The 19870-nt window shown below is 54.2% G+C and overlaps 1 protein-coding gene across 2 annotated transcripts in view; it reads left to right on the top strand.

Annotated features, from left to right (window-relative positions):
* Positions 1–1636: 1636 nt before the first annotated feature.
* SLC24A4 (solute carrier family 24 (sodium/potassium/calcium exchanger), member 4) overlaps positions 1637–19870 on the top strand; it is a 124516-nt gene continuing 106282 nt past the window's right edge. For both annotated transcript variants that reach the window (XM_015557673.1, XM_015557672.1), the window contains exon 1: positions 1637–1745. In XM_015557673.1, coding sequence (XP_015413159.1) covers positions 1697–1745 — 49 coding nt within the window. In that variant the 5' untranslated portion in view covers positions 1637–1696. The remainder of the gene's footprint in view (positions 1746–19870) is intronic.

Here is a 19870-nt window from a genome sequence, read left to right as displayed (position 1 = left end):
CGCCGGCTCCCCCCAGCCGCGCGCCGCCCCTGGGGGCTCGGGACGCGGCTGCAGGCTGCGTTACCAGGACGGAAGCCAGCGCCGCGGCCCCTGGGCGCCCGAGTCCGTCTCCCGAGGGTGCGGGGGAGGGGCCGCGCAGCAGGGGGTCCAGACGTGGATTCCCTCGACCTGAGGGGTCCGCCTCCCTAGTCGGCGGAGCGGAGAAGGTTGTGCTCCGCGTCCCTGGAAAACCCATCTTCGGAGGCCGGCCGTGAACTCCGTCTTCCCTCCCCGGGAGGTTGCTGCCATATTTCAGCATCGTTCTCTCAACTCCCCTTATCCCCAGGGTGGGAGCGCTGGCGTCTGGGGCACAGCCCACACTCCTTCACCCAAGAGGAGGCCCAGGGAGTGGAGAGTCACCGAGGATATGCAAAGCCGAGGCGGAGAGCAGGAGAAACTTAAAAAAAAAATCTGGTGGGGGTGGTGGTGGGCACGCGAGCCCTGTGGAGTCTTCAGAAGACGTTCACTTGGACGGCGTTGCCATTTCTAATGGGATGCTGGGGACCTTGTGTTTTTGTTTTTCACATTTTAAAAATATGAAAAACGCAGGTGATTTAGCAACTTGGACATGAGATAAAGAGGCAGTACCTTCTGAAGCAGTGGGAAAGGGACAATTTAGAGAGGTTTATAGTGAGTGACAGGTACAATTTAGCTGGAACTTGATTAAACTTAAAGAAAACAACAACAGAATACTGCCTTTCAAAACCCATACTTGGTGACTGAGGATGTAAGGTTAAACAGTGGCCGCTTCCAACAGAAAACCTGAATGGTTATTTGCACATTTTAATATCTGGTGCTTTGCAATGGGGCAAGGCGATGCGTTTTTTCCCTCAATTACACACCAGAAATAGCAAAACACTGAGAGGCTCTTAGGCGTCAGCATTAGAGAAGGGTTATCACCCAGCTGAGGCTGTGTGCGCATCAGGAGAGGTAAGTAAGTGAATGCTTTAAAGGTCCCGTAGTGAGAATCGTCCGTGTTTGCTGGATCAGGGATTGCCTTTAGGAGTTTAATTGTGTTTGGTCCCTGCCATCCACGCCTGTGATCTCACGTGTTCCTCCGTGTGGCCCTTGGACCAACAGTCAGCATCACCTGGGAGCTGGTCAGTGCCGAATCCCAGGTGCCAGCCCAGACCCATGGAGTCAGAATCTGCATTTTAACGTGGTCCCCGGGTCATTTGTACGTTCAAGGGTGAGAAGCCCTAGGCCGGACCCCATCGATCTTCTCCGCCTGCTTGCTGGCTAACTGTCCATCTGTAGGCCCTGCAGAGCTGGGACACCTGAGCATCGTCACCAGCGGAGAACTTCCTGGTCACTTTTCTAAACCTTTGACCTTGCGAGGGGCAGGGAACGGAGAGATCTTGGCAAAGTCAGAGCACATGCTGACCCACCTGGGACTGGAAACAATGAACTCCATCTGGGAAACAGATGGCTGTAGGTGATACCTATTGTGCTTCCAATCACTGTACCACTCCGTACAGGTGGCTCTAAGTAGTCCAATAGGGCTGTTGCGGCGAGATTACAGAGGGGTGAGGTCATGGCGAGAATGCAGGCGCCACCTTGACCTAATGGTGTCTGTGACTTCACTTCCCATCCAGGGCACAAGACAGCTTCTGCCAGCAAGCAGGTTCTACCAGACACGTGGAGAAACAGAAAGCTGATGGCACCGCTGAATGGGACTCAGACAGCTAAGAACTGCACAGATCCTGGTAAGAAATAGATTCTTCACCCTCGTCCGGTGCCCCCTCCCCACTCCCGGCATTTGGCTGGGCCTGGAGATGGGGCCTTATGTGGACACTGATAGCCAGAGGTGAGAAAGGTGGTTTTATGCACCTGGGTGGGCGGCTAGCGGGAAGGCATTTAAAGGTAATGTACACATGTTAATCAATTGTGCTGCTAAGCAACTCAGGTACTTTCTTTATCCAACAACTGAAAAAGGTCACATTCAAGAGTTTTAAAATTTCATTTTCTCACAATGCTCGGAAGGCTCAGAGTTCCCCACTTTCTTGATTTTGTTGGCCTGGGCGTCTCCACCCCCCCCGCCCCCCTTTTCTTGTTGTGCCCACTTTCTGGAGCCCTAGGAGTAGCGAGCCCGGCTGCTCTGACAGATGGCACGTGGGCAAGACCTGTCGGCCAGGGCAGCTGCAGGGGTAGGATGTGCGGTCCTGGGCCCCTTCTCTGGAGTGGCAGTTCCTGGGGTGTCATCCCAGCTCAGGGATGAGTCCTGCCTGCCCTGGAGGCAGTTTCTGTTTCCTTCTGAGACATCTGGAGGGGGTTGGAGGCTGTTGGGACCCAGGGAGGACAACCTGTCCTTGTCCTTCCACAGGCAGGCTTTGCTAGAAGCGGGAGGCTCCGGGGGAGGGCAGTGCTCCCGGCAGGCAGCGGGCGAAGGGAGGCTGCCCAGGCTCTGCAGGGCATCCTGGGCTGTGTCTCTGGCGCTGGCACGGGGTGGTCTCTGACAGAGGGACCAGGGGGGTGATGTATTTGGAAGCTTGGAGAACAATGAGGCTTTACTATAGGTGGATACCGCTTGGCTTTTCCACGGAGTTGCTGGCGAGTCACGTGATCTGTTTAGGCCTCTGCTTTCTTGCCTGTGAAATGGGCTTGCCTGTTGGGAGAATCCCGCCAGGCTGTGGGTGGGGTTGTGTGTGAGAGGAAGTGGAGCCCCAGGGCAAAGGAGCAGGTTGGAACGGCACCGTCCTGCGGCTCATTGTCACAGCCAGGTCTTGCCTGCGATTCACAGGTCAAGGAAGAGCACACGAGTTGCTTAAGCCACAGAACGTGTAGCGTGAAGCTGCCTCAGAGCGTGGGCCTGTGCGATTAGGATGTTTGGTTGGTTCCATGTGCATAGGGAGGCCAGGGCCTTTCCTCAAAGCCTGCTTTCTACACCATCTACTTCCCTTCTCCCAGGATTCTTCTGAGAAGTACGGGGGTGGGGTGGGGTGGGGGGGGGAGGTGAGCGCAGGCTTGCAGAGAAGCAACTAGAATTCCCTTTGAACTTTGAACTCTCACCTGTCCTGGTGACTCAGCAGCAGCAGTACCCGCCCTGTCATTTAACCTCCCCCAGTGCACCTTTCATCAGCCAGAGGTGAGGGTGCATGTGCCGGACTGACATGGGCGCCAGCGACCTGAGATGCTAATTAGCACCAGCCACGCAGGGAACACAGGGCTTTTCTGGGCAAAGAATTGGGGTTGGTGCCCTGGCTGGTTTGGCCCAGTGGATAGAGCATGGGCTGCGGACTGAAGGGTCCCAGGTTCAATTCCGGTCAAGGGCACATGTTCGGATTGCGGGCTCGATCCCCAGTGTGGGGGCGTGCAGGAGGCAGCCAATCAATGATTCGCTCTCATCATTGATGTTTCTAACTCTCCCTCTCCCTCCCTCTCTGAAATCAATAAAAATATGTAAAAAAAAAAAAAAAAAGAATTGGGGTTGGTGCAGATTTGACTGGTTTCTAGCTCATGGTGCCCTGGTCTTGGACTGGGCACACTGGCTTAGAAACTCCCCTTTCTTAGCGTCTCCTACGCCTGATTGTTTCCTGAATCTTCAGTGAATTCTCTGATGAAAAAGGATCCCACTAGCCTGGCCAGTGTGGCTCAGTGGTTGAGCGTTGACCTAGGAACCAGGAGGTCATGGTTCGACTCCCAGTCAGGGCACATGCCCGGGTTGTGCAGGAGGCAGCCGGTCAGTGATTCTCTGTCATCACTGATGTTTCTTTCTCTCCCTTCCTCTCTGAAACCAATAAAAGTATATTTTTTAAAAAAATGACCCCACTAACTATGGAGCAGGCAGTCCTGCCTGGCAGAGGACCCGGACTTGTGCCCCCTTCGGAGAGGAAGTGGAGGAGAATCGGCAAGCTCTTTTGGAATAATTGACATTTGCGTTGTGCTTGTGTTGACTGTTTCTGGAATAGAGCCCTGCACACAGAAGGGACTCAGTAAATATTGGTAAAATGACGGAATGAAAGTGTCTTTCGAATATTAAGCACTTTAATCCTTAGAGTGTTTCTGCAAAGATGAGGAACAAGAGGCCCAGAAGTTGAGTGACTTTCCAAGATCTCTTGGCAGGCGGGAGCATCCCTGGTGTTCTGGCTCCAGATCCCATGCCCCTTTCCCCCTCCACTGCACTGCATCTGCCCCCGGCCCCACTGCACATGCCCCAGCTCTCCTCCCAGCCCAGGCAGGCCGAGGCCTGGCTTCCCTGCCAGCCCCTGGTCTCTGGGCCGGGAGAAGATCCAGCCTCCTTCCCAGTTCACAATCATGTATGTAGCACGCGCCTGCTGCTGTGTGTCCGGCCTGTGGGGCACTGGGTGGGGAGTATAAGCAAGTGTGAGAGGCAGCTCTTATCATCAAGTAGCTCACGCTGTGGGGAGAGGGCCTGAGCTCTGGTGTTTCTTCCTCTTCTTAGAGAAGGGCACTAATCCCATCATGGGGGCCCCCACCCACCTTCATGACCTCATCTAACCCTAATTACCTCCAACTACCATCACATTAGGGGATCAGGGCTTCAACATAAGAATTTGGGGAAGATGCAGACCTTCAGTCCAGATCAGGAACCAAAGAGTTGCCACTCATCTCACAGAGGTGGCACCTGGTGTGTTGGAGGACAGCTTCTCACACCTGGCCTGCAGGCGAGAAACACCTGTGGGCTCTGAAAAATACAGATGCTTAGCCCTGGCCCTGGCCCCAATTCGTGACATCAGAACCAGAGATGGACCCGTTCTGTGGCCAATTTTCAGAGCTTCTGGGAAACTGGCTCATCCCCCCCAGGTCCTCCATGGTGGGCTCCCCCTTGTCATCACAGCATCCCAGGCCTGCCCTGGCTAACCCAAGTCGCCTCCAGTCACTGCCTCTCTTGGTTTAGCTCGTTGCAGGCAAGAATCCTATCCATTGTTTTATTGTTGGTTGGCTTCCCCCAAGTAGAACAGAGGAGGTGAGAGCCTTGTTTGCTTTCTACAATCACAGTATGTGCGTCAGTTTTTCCTTCTGTAAAAGGCGGTGATAATTAAATCCACCTCATGGAGTTGTTAGAATTAAATGCGTTCCCTTCCACCAAGTGATACACACCCATGCTCAGACTTCAGCCTCCCTTTTTGTGATTTTTCTTCCCGGCTTACTCCAGAGATGATACCATGTCTGTGTACATAGGTACTGGACAAACTACTGTCAGTCACCTGTCAGGAGGACAAGTTAAGAGGGAAACGTCCTGCCAAACGCTGTTTCTTCTCTTCTGGGAACACATGTCTTGTTTTGATTTGATTTTTTTAAAAATCTGTTGAGGATTTGGGATGCGGGAGGGTGGCAGACCTTGTAGAACTTGCCTCTGAAAGGAATTTGTCCCTTGGCTGGGGTTATGTTACATGTTGGCGTTTAGCTGGGGTGGGTGGGCGTGGCTTCCCCCATTCTTACAGCTTCCCCCCCGCGTCTGAGACTGGGTCAGTGATCCATCCTCCCCTGGGCCACCTATTCATCTGGGTCTCCATCCTCTGCCCCACGTTTAAAGGGAGCAGCGGCGACAGAGGGTGGCTTGGTTCCCCTGTTGTCATTGGGGTGGCGGTGGGGGTCTGTTTTATCTTGTTTGGTTTTCCACTTGTCTGTTGGGATGCCTGGTGGCTGTGTGTCTTAGCTCGGGCTGCTGTGGATGATACCATGGCCTAGATGCATAAATAACAGTATTTTGTTTATGCAAAAGCAATGTATTTCCTCACAGTTCTGGAGGCTGGAAGTCCGAGGTCAGGGCTCCAGCGTTTCCGGGTACTGGTAGGGACCGTCTTACTGGCTTGCAAACTGTGCCCTCTTGCTGTGTCCTCACGGAGGGGAGACCCAGTGCGAGGTCTCTGGAGTCTCTTCGGGAGCTGCGAAGAGTCCATCAGAAGGCTGCTGATGCCATCCGACCGGGGATCCACCCTCTGGACCCGTACACCCACATTACCTTCCAAAGACCCATCTTTAATACATTGCTTTGGGGTTAGGGCTTCAACATGAGAATTTGGGAGGTGGGCTGGGGGCACACTAACATTTGGTCCATCACAGTGTCCGTAGAAGGGAGGCTGGGAAAAGAGGCCTGAGGGCCCAGTGGACGTGGCTCAGTGTTTGAGCGTCAATCTATGAACCAGGAGATGACGGTTCGATTCCCGGTCAGGGCACATACCTGGATTGCGGGCTCGATCCCCAGCAGGCGGGTGTGCAGGAGGCAGCTGATCAATGGTTCTCTCATCATTGATGTTTCTAGTCTCTCTCTCCCTCTCCCTCTCTGAAGTCAATAAAAATATATGTACCAAAAAAATAAATAAATAAAGAGGGCTGAGGGCGGGGTGCCCGAGAGAGAACTGAAGACGAAGATGGTTCCTAGCATTTCAGGAGACCAGCGGAGTAGGAGGCAGGTGCTAGGCTAGACGGAGGATCTTGCCTGGTCAACCTGGTTCTGATGCGCCCTGACTTTGCATCCTGCACCAGGGCTGACGGGAAGCCACCTGGTGGGTCTGGTGGGGGTGGAGCCTGTGCAGGGGAGCTGGTGTTGGGACTGGGCTAGGAGGAGGCAATGAGATCCTGGCGCAGGTACCCGCTGCAGCAGCGGATCCCTGTAGGCACCCCTGCTTGGGGAGCGGAGGTGCAGAAAGCCCGAGGAGGAGGAGGGGACCTGGAGCTGCAAACAGTACATCGGGGCCTGTGGGCGTGGAGGTGAGGCTGAGCCAAGGTCTGTGGGAGCGCACCTTCCGCAGCTTGGGAGACAAGCCGCACACCCCAGGCGGCAGTTATGTAACAGCAAGTCCTGAGCTGGAAAGGCAAGGATTGAACTCACTGCTGCTCCACAGGGGTGGGCGCGGCGAGGGGCAGGGAGGTCACAGTTCGGTTACTATCCCAGCCGGTAGATGGTAGACGCAGGATCCAGCCTGGGGAGGGGGGATCCCGGGCAGGACGACCTCCCGACCTCCCGGGATCCGGGGGCTTCTTAGGAAAGTGCCACCACCCCCTTTGTGATGGTGATAGACTGGCCAAGCCCTCCTGGTCACACACGGAGGCTGATGAATGCTGTGCGTTAGGTCAGGTGGTTTGACCAAAGGTCTGGTTTCTAGTTCCGGTTCTGCCAAGATACCGCCTGATATTTGGGGAATCCCTCCCCCTCTTCCTCCCTCTCTCTCTCCCAACAAAATGAGATGGCGCTGGGTGCGCCCACAATGTCCAGAAGCCAGAAAAAGCGCCTGTCCCCCGGCAAGCACGGCCCTTCTTGGAGATGGCAGCTGGGTGTGCTGCAGGCAGAGGTGTGAGCTGGCTGTGTGACCTTGAGCAAGGTCATGATCCCGCTAAGCTTCAGGTCTTCTCTTTTATGAAGTGAGCAAGACAGCAGTTCCTGCCTGCCCGTCGGGCTGCTGCCAGCCTTAGTGCACACAGCGGCTAGAAGTAGCTAAGGTGGGCCGAGCCCACGGGGGCTGCCACCATCGCCATCCGGCTAACACCAGTGCACTACGTACGGGGGCTGTTCTGAGGGCTTCCCATGAATTCACTCACTTCTCACTCATACACCTTTAGGTAGATGTGATTCGTGTCCTCATGTTACAGGCGAGGAAAAGAAGACCAAAGAGACGAAGCAAGTAGTTCAAGGTCAGCCAGCCAAATCAGAAGCAGGGCCAGGTGTGGGTGTGTGTTTTTAAAAAAATTAATAGACTTTATTTTTTTTTTGACAGCAGTTTTAGGTTTACGGAAAGATTGAGCAGAAAATTCAGAGTTCCCGTATTCCTCCCCGGCCCCACTTCCCTCTGCCCGTCACATCTTGTTAGTGTGGCAACAGCTATTGCAATTGATGACCCGATAATTGACACATTATTATTAACTAAGGTCCATAGATTGCATTGGTTCACTCTTTGTATTGTACATTCTATCCGTTCCGGTAGATGTATGACAACATGTGCCCACCATGGCAGTAGTATGCAGAGTAGATCCGGTGCCCTAACCATGGCAGTGGAGACATTGAATTGGAATGTGAGCCTGTGCCCTTACATAATTACTAATAAATGGTGTAGACAAGACAGATTAGAGACGAGGACGGCCACTGCGTCTCCCGGCTCCCGTCACTGCCTGGACGCCCCTCTGAGAAACGGGGGATGTCTGTCTGTCCGTCACAGCAGCAAACATCTGTGTGGGCCCGCGTCTTGGTATGTTTCTGATTTGTTTGCAATCAAAAGTTATTTTTTCCCCCTTATCCAAACTATCGGGCCATCTGCTAGCAATCCCTCCTCCTTCCCGGCCATCTGCTACCCCTGACTTCAGATTCTCTGCTCGTGACGAGATGCGGGCCTTGCGCAGCCCAGAAAGCACCCACCCGGCTTCCTCGTGAACTCCGAGGGCCGCTCCTCCCCGCGTTAAAAATGGAAATTATTAAGTGTTGCCATGTGTCGCCTGGGGCTGCAGGGATCCAGCCGTTGGACTCACCAGAAACGTCAAATGCTTGGCAAGGCTTTTATTTTATTAAACAGCAGTGAAGAGGTCATTGGGGCATAACATTTTACTTTAAAAAATAATGAGAAAGAAAATGTGTTGGAAGAATTTGCAGTGTCTCCTGAAAGGACAGTGGCCGTCCCCCCGTGGGACAAGGACAGGAAGTCACTGCCCAGGGGGTCATCCCACTGCCGATGGTCTGCGGGCCTACAGCCCCCTTTGCTGATGCGGCTCCAGCCCTGGAGCTCAAGGTAATGGCCCGAGACACGCAATGCAACGTGCCGCCTCGAGCGTCTGCAGACCTGCGCTGTGCGAGGCACTGAAGCTGGAGGGGACCCAGTCCCTGCCGTGGGGCGTGCACAGTGGAATCGGGGACACAGGCAAGGGTGTATATAGCAGACAGAGCGGCCTGTGGCAGGGACCTCTGGAGCAGCAGCGGCATTCAACCCTGCGCCACAAGGATGTTTAAAACATGCAGCACCTGACTGATCAGCCAGGGGCACTGACCTCTTGCCCTTAGATCAGTGGTTCTCAACCTTCTGGCCCTTTAAATACAGTTCCTCATGTTGTGACCCAAGCATAAAATTATTTTCGTTGCTACTTCATAACTGTAATGTTGCTACTGTTATGAATCGTCATGTAAATATCTGATATGCAGGATGGTCTTAGGCGACCCCTTTGAAAGGGTCGTTCGGCCGCCAAAGGGGTCGCGACCCACAGGTTGAGAACCACTGCCTTAGATGGACAAATAAAAAAATGACAACAGCCAACACAACAATAGCCATTCGGTGTGAATGAATCAAAATTATACATTTTTTGGGGGGTTGGGGTTGGGTATCAGATCAGCAAAAAAAAATCTATTTTTTGGTGTGCCACAGAATTTTGGTAACTAGTTTATGTGCCGTGAGATGAAAGAGGTTGGACATCGCTGCTCTGCAGGAAAGAGCTTGGTGGTTCGGGGCAAGGGTGCCCGCCCTGGAGGAGATGCCAGGGAGGCGGCAGAGGAAGGACGTTCGGAGCAGCCGCCCAGCACGGTGCGCCGGAACGTGCCCTCTGAGCCACCGGAGCAGCATCCCCCCACCTGGGCAGTGCCTACTGGCAACCACCGCGTCTCGCTCATTGGCTGTCGGAGGGGAGAGAACACAAACACCTCCTGAGATGGCCAGGCACAATGTACGTAATTAGGCCTTGGGGATTTAGCACGGAGGGTGGGGCTGACTCAGATGACTTTGTTGTTTTTTAAGTCGAAGGAGGGGGTCTGGGACATGGGGGGACGCTGACCCAGGATGAAGTTGGAAAACTAGCTCAACAGTGGTCCCGCGAAGCCACAGGTGGGACTGTCACCCCAATTCACAGGAGACGCTGGGCCGAGCGATGGCTCAGGGCAGATGGCGGCTGTCCTGATGGAGGTATGTGCCGGTCTTTCCCCACTGGCCTGTCAGCTCCCGGGGGGTGGGGCTGTGTCCCAGGCGTATACTCAGCTTGTAGCAAATGGTGACTGGATGGATAGGTCCCTCATTCCACCCGTCAGGGAGCCGTGTCCCACAAAAGCAGCTCCTGTGTCCCTGGCTGTCCAGTCTAGCCTGTGGATGCCTTGGGACAGACCAGGACACCCAGCCAGGAGGAAGCAGGGGTTAAGAGCTCTAGGGGTTAAGAACATGAACTCGGGAGCCACACTGCCTGCCCGGGCTCCGGTCCTGCCTCTCCCCTGACTAATTCCTTGACGTTGAACTAGTGACGCTACCTTCTGACAGCAGGGCAAGGGCAGGGGCAGGGTTTGTTTTGGTCACTGGTGTCTCTGAGCTCTAGGACAGTGAGTGGTGTGTGTGCCTGCACGTGTGTGCATGTGAGCACGTGTGTGCAGGAGCCCATACAGTCCCTTCCTCCCGGGGCTGTGAGCGCTACATGTGCTCATCTGTGTCAAGTGCTTTCAAGAGTGCCCGGCACAGAGCATGCGCTCTACACATTTTTTTTTTTTTTTTTGCTGCTGAAATGATCTCTGAAAGAGAACTTGAACCGTAACGTTACAGGGTACATTCTTGGGCCTGACCTCTGCGGAAGGATTGAGGGTGAGCTTTGCTAAGTGCAGGACTTGCTTTATGTTGAGTTAAAGTTAAAAAGGAATATCTGGTCTTACGTTTGCTTGTTATCAATTCTTTGAGGACCAGAAGTTGTTGACTTTTTGCATGACTGATGCTGAGAGTGTCCAGACCTTCCGGGGGGAGGGGGGAGGGGGGAGAGAGAGAAAGAGAGAAAGACAGAATGTTCTACATCTGCTCTTTCTGTTGGTCATGTGGGACCTGGTGAATGAGATCTTGAATTTGGAGGCCAGAGTTTGTGTTCTGGCCCTGACACAGTCTGTGCAATTTTTCACAAGTCACTCTGCCTATCGCAGCCTCAGTTTTCTACCTGCGAAATGGGCCCAATGATGATGCTGTTTATCAGACAGGCGTTTAAGGATTCAGTGCAAAGTGCTGTGCAAAATATTATTGTTGTTGTTCGCATAACTGTAGTGGATGCCTAACCCTTTGAAGAACACGCCTTCCTTGTGGAACAGAGAAAATCAATTATCTGGGGCTTTTCAAAATTGATCATAAAACCACAAATGGGATTGGGCAGAAGCACTGTGCTTGGCTCGTGTGCGGCAGAGGGCCTGGCCTGTTGGCGGTGTCTCTGGCTAGAACAGGGAGATGAAGGTCATCCAGTGGTTCTCAACCTTCCTAATGCCGCGACCCTTTAATACAGTTCCTCGTGTTGTGGTGACCCCCCGACCGTAAAATTATTTTCGTTGCTACTTCATAACTGTAATGTTGCTAGTTATGAATCGTAATGTAAATATCTGATATGCAGGATGTATTTTCATTGTTCACGACCCACAGGTTGAGAACCGCTGAGACCATCTTTCCTGGGGCCTCCCCATCAGTTTACTTCATTGCACACTATCGACATCTGACTTTGACTCCGCTGCACATGCCACGTTCAGGGACCAACCTTTCAGCTAGGCTGGCCCCACACCGGCTGGCTTGGCCCTGTGCCTGAGTTTTATTTTTATTAAAGTAACCACATGTGTGAACAAACAACCCCGGTTAGGAGGCCGCCTGGGAGCCGTTTTTCTGCGCTCAGGGAGGAAGGCATTCTTGGGTTTATTGTTTGGTTGCTGGATGACGGCTGGTTGAGCAGCCCTGTCTGCTGGGCCTGTAGGGGACCGCAAACTGACCTGGATGTGGATGGAGCCTGCCTCCAGGGAGCCCCCATTCCGGTCAAGAGGATCCAAATCTACAGAGCGAACCTGTAATACAGGGGAGAGGCGACGTGCTGTAATCCTGGGCGTAAGAACAGAAGGGGACCGAGAAGTGCTCAAGGTCAGCGTCACATTGGAGGGGCCCGGGGCCCCCGAGGCGGGGCAAGTGCGACTTTCAGAGGAAAATAATGGAGCGGACACGTGGGCAGCCCTTGCCCTCCCTCGCGGAGCCTGTGCCAGTCCCGTGAGCGGAGGGTAGAGGCATTGTGGTTGTGATTACGTCCATCGGCACAGGATGCGAGTCAGGCACAGAGGGGTTAAGGGACTTGCCCCGGTTCCATGGCGGGGACTGGGCAGAGCAGGGATTTGAGCCTGTGCTCTTTGGGGGAAGAAGATGGAGGGTCCCCGGCCGCTGGGTGAGCGTGGGCACAGGTGGGTGGGTAAGGCAGGCGAGCCATCCTGTTGTGAGTGTGTGTGGGCCTGAGAACCTTCACCCCAGAGGCTTTGGGACTTGACCCTGAGGGTGGAGGCTGTGGCTGGTCGCTGGGCAGGTCTGCGTCTGAGGAAGGTAACTTCAGTTGAGATACGTGAAAAGTTTTAGCATAAACTCTATAAGGCCACAATAAAGTGAGCACAGAACCATTGGGAATTATCGATGTAGCCCAAAGTGACAGTCAGTCGTGTGCGAGATGTCGAGGGATAGATCAAGAGAGGCCGCTGCAGGTGTCGGATGTGCAAGCTGAGGTGGGACACTCGGCTCTGCTCACAGGTGCAGGTAAACCGTCCACATTATCCAAGAGGGGAGTACAGGGAGCACCCCTTCTTTCCTTTAGATTCGGACCCTCTACACAACAAGTTCTCAACCTGTGGGTCGTGACCCGTTTGGGGGTCGAACGACCCTTTCACAGGGGTTGCCTAAGACCATCAGAAAACACATATATAATTACATGTTGTTTTTATGATTAATCACTATGCTTTAATTATGTTCAATTTGTAACAATGAAATTGGAGGTCACCACAACACGAGGAACTATATTAAAGGGTCGCGGCATTAGGAAGGTTGAGAACCACTGCCTTAGAGCATTGGTGGTCAAATTTGAGTGTGCGTCAGAATCACTTGGAGGAGGGCTTATTAAAACAGACTGCTAGGACCCACCCCTCAATTTTTCAGTAGGAATGGGGTGGAGCTTGACAGTTTGTATTTCTAACAATGTTCTAGGGCAGTGGTTCTCAACCTGTGGGTCGCGACCCCTTTGGGGGTCGAATGACCCTTTCACGGGGTCGCCTAAGACCATCAGAAAACACATATATAATTACACATTGATTAATCACTATGCTTTAATTATGTTCAATTTGTAACAATGAAATTGGGGGTCACCACAACATGAGGAACTGTATTAAGGGGTTGCGGCATTAGGAAGGTTGAGAACCACTGCTCTACAGGAACCTTCATCCAGGAAAGCCTGCAGCAGGCACAGGGGTTGGCTTCTACCCTATATTTCATTCTCCAAAGTGCACATCCAACATCCTCCTGGGCATCCGCAGGTGGGACACTGGAGGGACGTCGGGACCAGGGAGAAACCCCCGGCCCCAGAGAGCCTGCAGGTTAGAAGGAGGGGCAGGTGGACTCGATCCCCCGGGTGACCGGGATGGCACACTGTGGCCCAGCATGCGGGAGCATCGCGAAGCATCCAGCATCGGAGCTGCTTGGGTATTTGGTGACAGCAGAAGCAGGGTGGAGAGAGCGAGCCTGGCCGGATCATGGGCGCGGCCGGTGTTTTCAGCTGGCTGAGGTCAGGCTGCGGGCAGGCTTTGCTGCTGCATCGTGCCAAGCGCCAGGTGCCCCCCTCCAGAGGCCGGGCCTCCATCGGGCTCGTGTGGGACTTGAGGCGCAGGAGTGATTGCTCTCCCCTCTCCAGGAGCTGCTTACCTTTCCGCCCACACAGGAGGCCTGTGGCCCCGGCGGGGAGGGGAGCTGAGGGGATGACAGAGACGAGTTTTTGTCTGGGGCGGGGGGTGAGGGGGGGGCACTGTGTTCCTGGTGCCCCGTCTGCACGTTGCCCGGCATGTTGAGACGCCCTGTTTATTGCACTTGCTCTCAGCAGGGCTCAATCCCAGCAGGATTGTGCAGAGGCCCCAGTGCAGAGGCTTTGGCCGTCAGCAGCGCGTGGGCATTTTAACCAAACCGTGGGGAAGAGTTATGAAATGTGGAGCGTTGCGCGTGCAGACAGAAGCAAGCCTGTGGGCCTCTCTCTGGGGGCAGCCAGCACCCCGTGCCTCCTCCTGCTTCTCTCTCTGTGTCTTTTCCCCCGGGATGGGTATGTGAGGGGGTGGCTGAGTCCTCATCCTGAGAGAGGATTTATGTCGCCACCTGGGCACCTTCTTTGGAGATGAGCATCGAGACGGGTGGCCAGTCATGCTCCCGGGAGACGGCAGGTGCCCTGGCCTGGCCCGGGGTGCGGGCAGAGCAGCGGGAGGCACTTGGCAATGTAGGACACAGTCCACAAGACGTGGATGGCAGCCAGAAGTGGGAGTCCCTCCCGGAGAGGCTGGCCTGCGGCCTGGAGAAGCCAGCGCCAGAAAGAGGTGGAAACTCCCGGGGGCCTGCAGGAGCGCCGATAAAGGCGATTAATGGAGCAGATAGAATGGCTTCTGAGCAAAGATTAGAGACGCTCAGTTGCTCTGGCTTCTTAGCTGAGCCTCTGTGAAGGGGGCTGAGTGGGGACGGGGTACCTGAGACGGGTCTGCACTGACTCACCTGGTTGCCAAGGCAGCACCTGCAGAGCCCTCAGGCCCCGAGAGAAAGCTAGGGGCAGGTCCCCTCCCCTACGTGCCTCTTAAAGGAAACCCTGGCTTCTCAAACAGCCTCCGCAGGACAATGGAGGGACATCCCCTCACCTGGGATATTCCCATTAGACTGGGCCATGCGAGGGAGGGTCTTAAGCCAGAGGCCCTGTGCCCGCAGCAGAACGGACCGGCTGGGCTGTTGCAGCTTTTCTCTGATTTCTAGATAAGTCTTCCGTGGGCTTTGGAGGCAGCGAGCCCCTGAAAGAATTGCTCTCAGATAGATGGCTTTGATCGTTTAAGCCGCGCTTGTTTTCCCTGAGCTGGCGAAAACCCCAACGTAGTGTAGGGTGACTAGTAGCTAATGACTTGCGGGCTTCAGCGTCAGGAGGAGGAATGAAAGAAGGGGAGGCGGGGCTGTATCTAATTTGCAGGCCGCAGGCAGGCGCTGGGAGGGTGTTCACAAGGAATACTCAGCTCACACAGTAAAGTCAGGAGGGACCTGAGAGATCATGAGGGAAGGTCCGCGTGTTGTCGGAGCGCCTAGCTGTGTGTCTCCATCTCCAGGGCCCAGGGTCACCCGGGAGCGTGTTAAATGCAGCTGCGGTGGGGCCTGGGGAGGGGCCTGGGCTCTGCATTTCCCACCAGCTCCTGGTGGCCTCTTCTTGCTTTTCTGCAGACCACACGTTGACAGGTGAGAGTATAGAGTCTGCCTGACCTGGTTTGGGTCCCAGCCCTGCCAAGGGGCTGTGTGGCCTTGGGGAAGTGACTGTCTCTTTGAGCCTCAGTTTTCCCATCAGTGAAAGGGGGTCATAGGACTCAGCTGGCAGGAGTCTTGGCAGAATGAAATGAGGCCTGTGAGCTGCTTTGCTTAGCGTCGTGACGGTGACATAAACGGAGCTCGTGTGTTTACGGCGAGATCAGGCGTCCCCAAGCTGCTCTGAGGAGGACTGGGCCGCCAGGTGGCCGGCCCCTCTCCCCACCTCCTGCTCAGAAAAGCTTCCAGGGTCCAATGAGTTTGGGAAACACTAAAGTCTGCCTCTAGTGGACACAGATTGGGCCACAACAGCATGGTCAAGGTTTTGAGATCGGCTGCAGTAAAAGTAAAGAAATATTTACACATAAGAACCATTTTATTGTGGAAAAGTACACATAAAGTTTTCTGTTTTAACCCTTTAAAAGTTAAATGCCACTGCAGTTCTGTGGCATTAAGTACACTTACATTGTTATGCAACCATCGCCACCATCCATCTCCAGAATTCTCTTCATCTTGTTAAAATGAAGTCCTGTACCCATTACACAATAATGTCCTATTCTCCCCTCCGCACGACCCCTAGTAATCTCCATTCTGCTTTCTGTCTTTGTTACTTTGACTACTCTAGGTCCCTCACCTGTGCACGAATATTGTGCACCGGGCCTCTCTCTCTCTATATATATATAGAGAGAGAGACTAGAGGTCTGGTACATGAAATTGGTGCATGGGGGGCAGGGGGGTCCCCTCAACCCAGCCTGCACCCTCTCCAATCTGGGATCCCTAGGGATCAGGCCTAAACCGGCAGTTCCTCTCACAACTCTGGACTGCTGGCCCCTAATTGCTCACCTGCCTGCCTGCCTGGTCGCCCCTAACTGCCCCCCTGCTGTCGGCCAAGTTGTCCCCAACTGCCCCCTCCCTGCCAGCCTGGTCGCTCCTAACTGCCCCCTGCCCCCCACTGGCCTGGTCACTCCTTACTGCCCCCCCTGCCGGCCTGGTTGCCCCATGCAGCCTGCTGTTCAGTTGTTTGCTCATCCCTCATTAACCTCCTGCCGGCCTGGAGCATTCCTGAGTGGGGGGACAGTGTGTGTGTACAGGGGGAGTCAGAGCACCGTGTTCAGATATTTCTCATCCAGGGAGATCCGTTGATCCTTGATTGAGAGGTGGACTTTCTGGCCTTCATGCTGTCAGCCAGCCGGCCGGGGCTGGGGAACACTGCCCCTCCCAGCCAGGGGTTTGCCTGGGCAGGGCTTGACCTCAGCAGCCACTGTGTAGTGGTCTCTGTCCCTGTTTAATTCCCAGGATCTGGCCGCCTTGACTTCCCCATCTCACTTTGGTTGGATGCGTAATTGTGTGGAGGAAAGACTTAGAGGCATTTAAATGATTATTTTTTAAATCATTGTGTGGGCCTGGGGAAACAAGCCCAAACTCTGTTTTTACTCCAACGTGAGTGTTCTGTTCCCAGGAGTGTGTGTGATCCTGGGGCTGTGGGGTGCTTGGTAGGGTTTGTGCGGGTGCACCTGTTCACTCACCTCGTTTTCTGTATTCACGTCTTAAGAGTTGTCTTTTGGACACAATCCGTGTCTTAAATGGTAGTGCCCAGTGGTCTCTTTCCAGGAGTAGTTGGCAGACAAAGTGAGAAGCAGTCTGCAGACTTCAGTGTTGCCGTCACTCTCCATGGGATCGAATAATCGTTACCTGGAGCCTAGCTACTCCTCGAGGCCAGATACTCCAGCCAGCTTCTCCCACCCTCCAGGCTGCTTGGTTTCCCCACTCAACCTCTTCTGCCGCCTCCGGGGTCGAAGTCTGCTCAGCCTCTCTGCGCTCTCGTTTATTTACTCATTTGTTCATTTATCCAGGCAACTCAAGAGCTCAGATGTGGGCCAAGAGGAGATGCATCGAACTAAGGCTCAGCCTCACATGCAGGGCGGGAGGGAAGAGGAAATATGAATCCAGAAATTAGCAAGGCATAATGAGGAAAGTCACCCTGTTTTCTCTACTTCATACCCATCCACTCCCTGAATCAACATTGCCAAACTGCCCGCCAGGTGCAGAATCCCACAGGCAGGAGGACCAACTCCACTGTGAAGTATCCTAACCTTGAATCCGACAGGAAAGTGAACCGTGAAATGCTAATAATTAAAATACTCTCTGGGGGTTGAGGGACATTGCGATCGACATACCTTCAGAGGCAGAAAAGCCATGTCAGGGCTCAGGGAAGCAGCCATGCTTCCTCGGGGCCTTCATGGAGGAATTGGTGCGGGTACGGACAGCCTTGACCCTGCAGATCAGGGCGCCACATGGACCTGGGCCCTGAGGCAGGACTTCCTGTGACCGCTCGGGTAACTGTCTGCATTTACCCACCTCCAGACCATCCTGTAGAGGTGGGGACGTGACTTGCCTTTTAGGTGTTCTGTCCATTGACATTGGACATGGACATGTGACTTGGCCAATGGCGTGGGGGCAGGCGTGACTTGCACTGAGAGCAGAAGCGTTAAAAGCTGATGTGTTTATGCCAGCTCTGGTTCGTGCCCCTCTCCTGTGAGGATGGCTTCTCTTTCTGCCTGGCTTCTAGAATGGGTAGTTGGGGAGAAGCACCCATGACTGCCAGGATGTGATGAAAAGAAGGAATAAATGTGTGTACGTCACTGATGTTTTGGGGGTAGTTTTGGGGATTGTGTTATGCACCACAGCAAACAGTCAGCCGGTGGGAGCTGACGGGCCCCACTGGGTGGGAGCAGGGGAGCAGTGTGGTCTGTGCGTGTGCAGTATCGAGCGAGGGGGAGACTTGAGGAAGAGAGGGGGCCCTGGAGTCAGATGACGGCAGGCTGTTGTCCAGCTCGAGTTTGCAGTCTCACTGGGAGTTGGGGAAGGCTCTTGAGACAAGGATTGCTACGCCGGGGGTGTGCTTTGGGAAGGTGACTCCGGCCTCAGGCAGAGGATGGAACTGGTTGGGGACAGGAGGGCAGCAACAAGCGAAGTGGAGAGAGGGTCCGATTTCAGAGACTGGGGTGTGCTCAGATCAAAGGACGGGCAGCTGCCTGAAGGTGAGGGAGGGAGAGAGGCCCACGGGCCAGGGTCTTGCCGGGGAGAAACCTGTGTCTTGCTGGGCCCTTCCCAGGCAGGAGGACCAGGCTGACCTGGTGCGCGCCATTTGGCCAGCTCCCCAGTGTCCCAGCTCTGCCTGCTTCCGAAGGGCCGTGCTTTGCTGTGTGAAGACGAGCCATCAGGGGAGACACACCAGGCGTTGGGTGCATTTCAAGTTCCTTCCGGCTTGGACACGTCCTAGAATTCTGCTGCTGCCCAAACAGTTGTGCTGTTACAGGGTGAATGGAAGGTGTGATGGGGCCTGACCAGGGAGGCAGACGGAATGCCTGGGGGAAGGGGTCCAGGAGGGGTGCGTTGTGCTCCAGGGAGGAATTCAGGGCGACCCCACCCATGGGTGAGTGTAATAGCGTCGCTCATTCATTGATCACTCATTCAACAAGGTGGTTAAGGATGCATTTCTGGGGCTGGTCTGCTTGGGTTGAATCCTGGCCCTGCCCCTCACCAGCACCCTCCTGTGTCCCAGAAGGTGATGACAATGTGGAGGCCAGTTGTCTTAGTGAGCTTTCAGTGCACCAATGTAAGTACAGCCCTTGGAACAGGATTTGGTACATGATAAGGGCCGCTGTGGGGGGCTTTACTGAACACCTGCTGGGCGCCAGGCACTGGGATGCAGCAGGAGCCCAAGGTCCCTGCTCCAGGGCGGCGGGGGAGCTTGCTTTAGTGGAGGAGGCAAAAAAACAGATTTGCAAGTAAGTAGATGCATCTTGTCAGGTGGTAAATATCACAAGGAAAAATAAACTGGACAGTGACCGGGATGGTTTGGGGACCTAACATAGGGTGTTCGGGAGGGTCTCTTAGTGGACAGGGCCTGGATGGGGTGAGGATGGTCGTGCCACAGCAGGGGTGGGGAGCTTTATTCTGCCAAGGGCTATTTGGATATTTACAACACCGTTCGCGGGCCATACAAAATTTAAACTTAAAATTAGCCTGCTATGGAGGAGAGTGCGGAACCACGAGGGAAGGGGTGGGGAGGGAGGTAATCAACCAGAGAACTTGTCTACATATATGCGTAACCCATGGACATGGAGAGTGGGGTGGTGAAGGCCTGGGGCAGGCAGCGGGAGCAGGCAGGAGGGGGTCAATGGGGATAATACGTTCAACAATAAAGATTTTAAAAAATTAGCCTGCTATATTTGGCCAGACATTTAATGAACTCACTCTTAACACCTTGGCAGGGCCAGACCACATGATGTCACCGGCCTTATACAGCCTGCGGCCGGAGGTTCCCCACCCCTAGCTGGAGGAAAGGGACGGGTAGGGAACTGTGTTTCTAGACAAGGAAACAGGAAGTGCAAAGGCCCCGGGGAAGCTGTTTCTGGACCAGCAAGGAAGCTGCTGTGGCCAGAACAGCATGAACTCATTGAAATGTTTCCGTTTCTTTTTAAGGGAATTGAAGCGTTCTGCTTCTATTCCACGTTCAGGTTTCAGAGCAGTGGTTCTCAACCTTCCTAATGCCGCGACCCTTTAATACAGTTCCTCATGTTGTGGTGACCCCCAACCATAAAATTATTTTCGTT

This window comes from Myotis davidii, unplaced genomic scaffold, assembly GCF_000327345.1.
Source record: "Myotis davidii unplaced genomic scaffold, ASM32734v1 scaffold449, whole genome shotgun sequence".
Taxonomy (NCBI): Eukaryota; Metazoa; Chordata; class Mammalia; order Chiroptera; family Vespertilionidae; genus Myotis; species Myotis davidii.
Note: the sequence above shows the minus strand (reverse complement) of the source record. Positions and strands in the feature narration are given on the sequence as shown.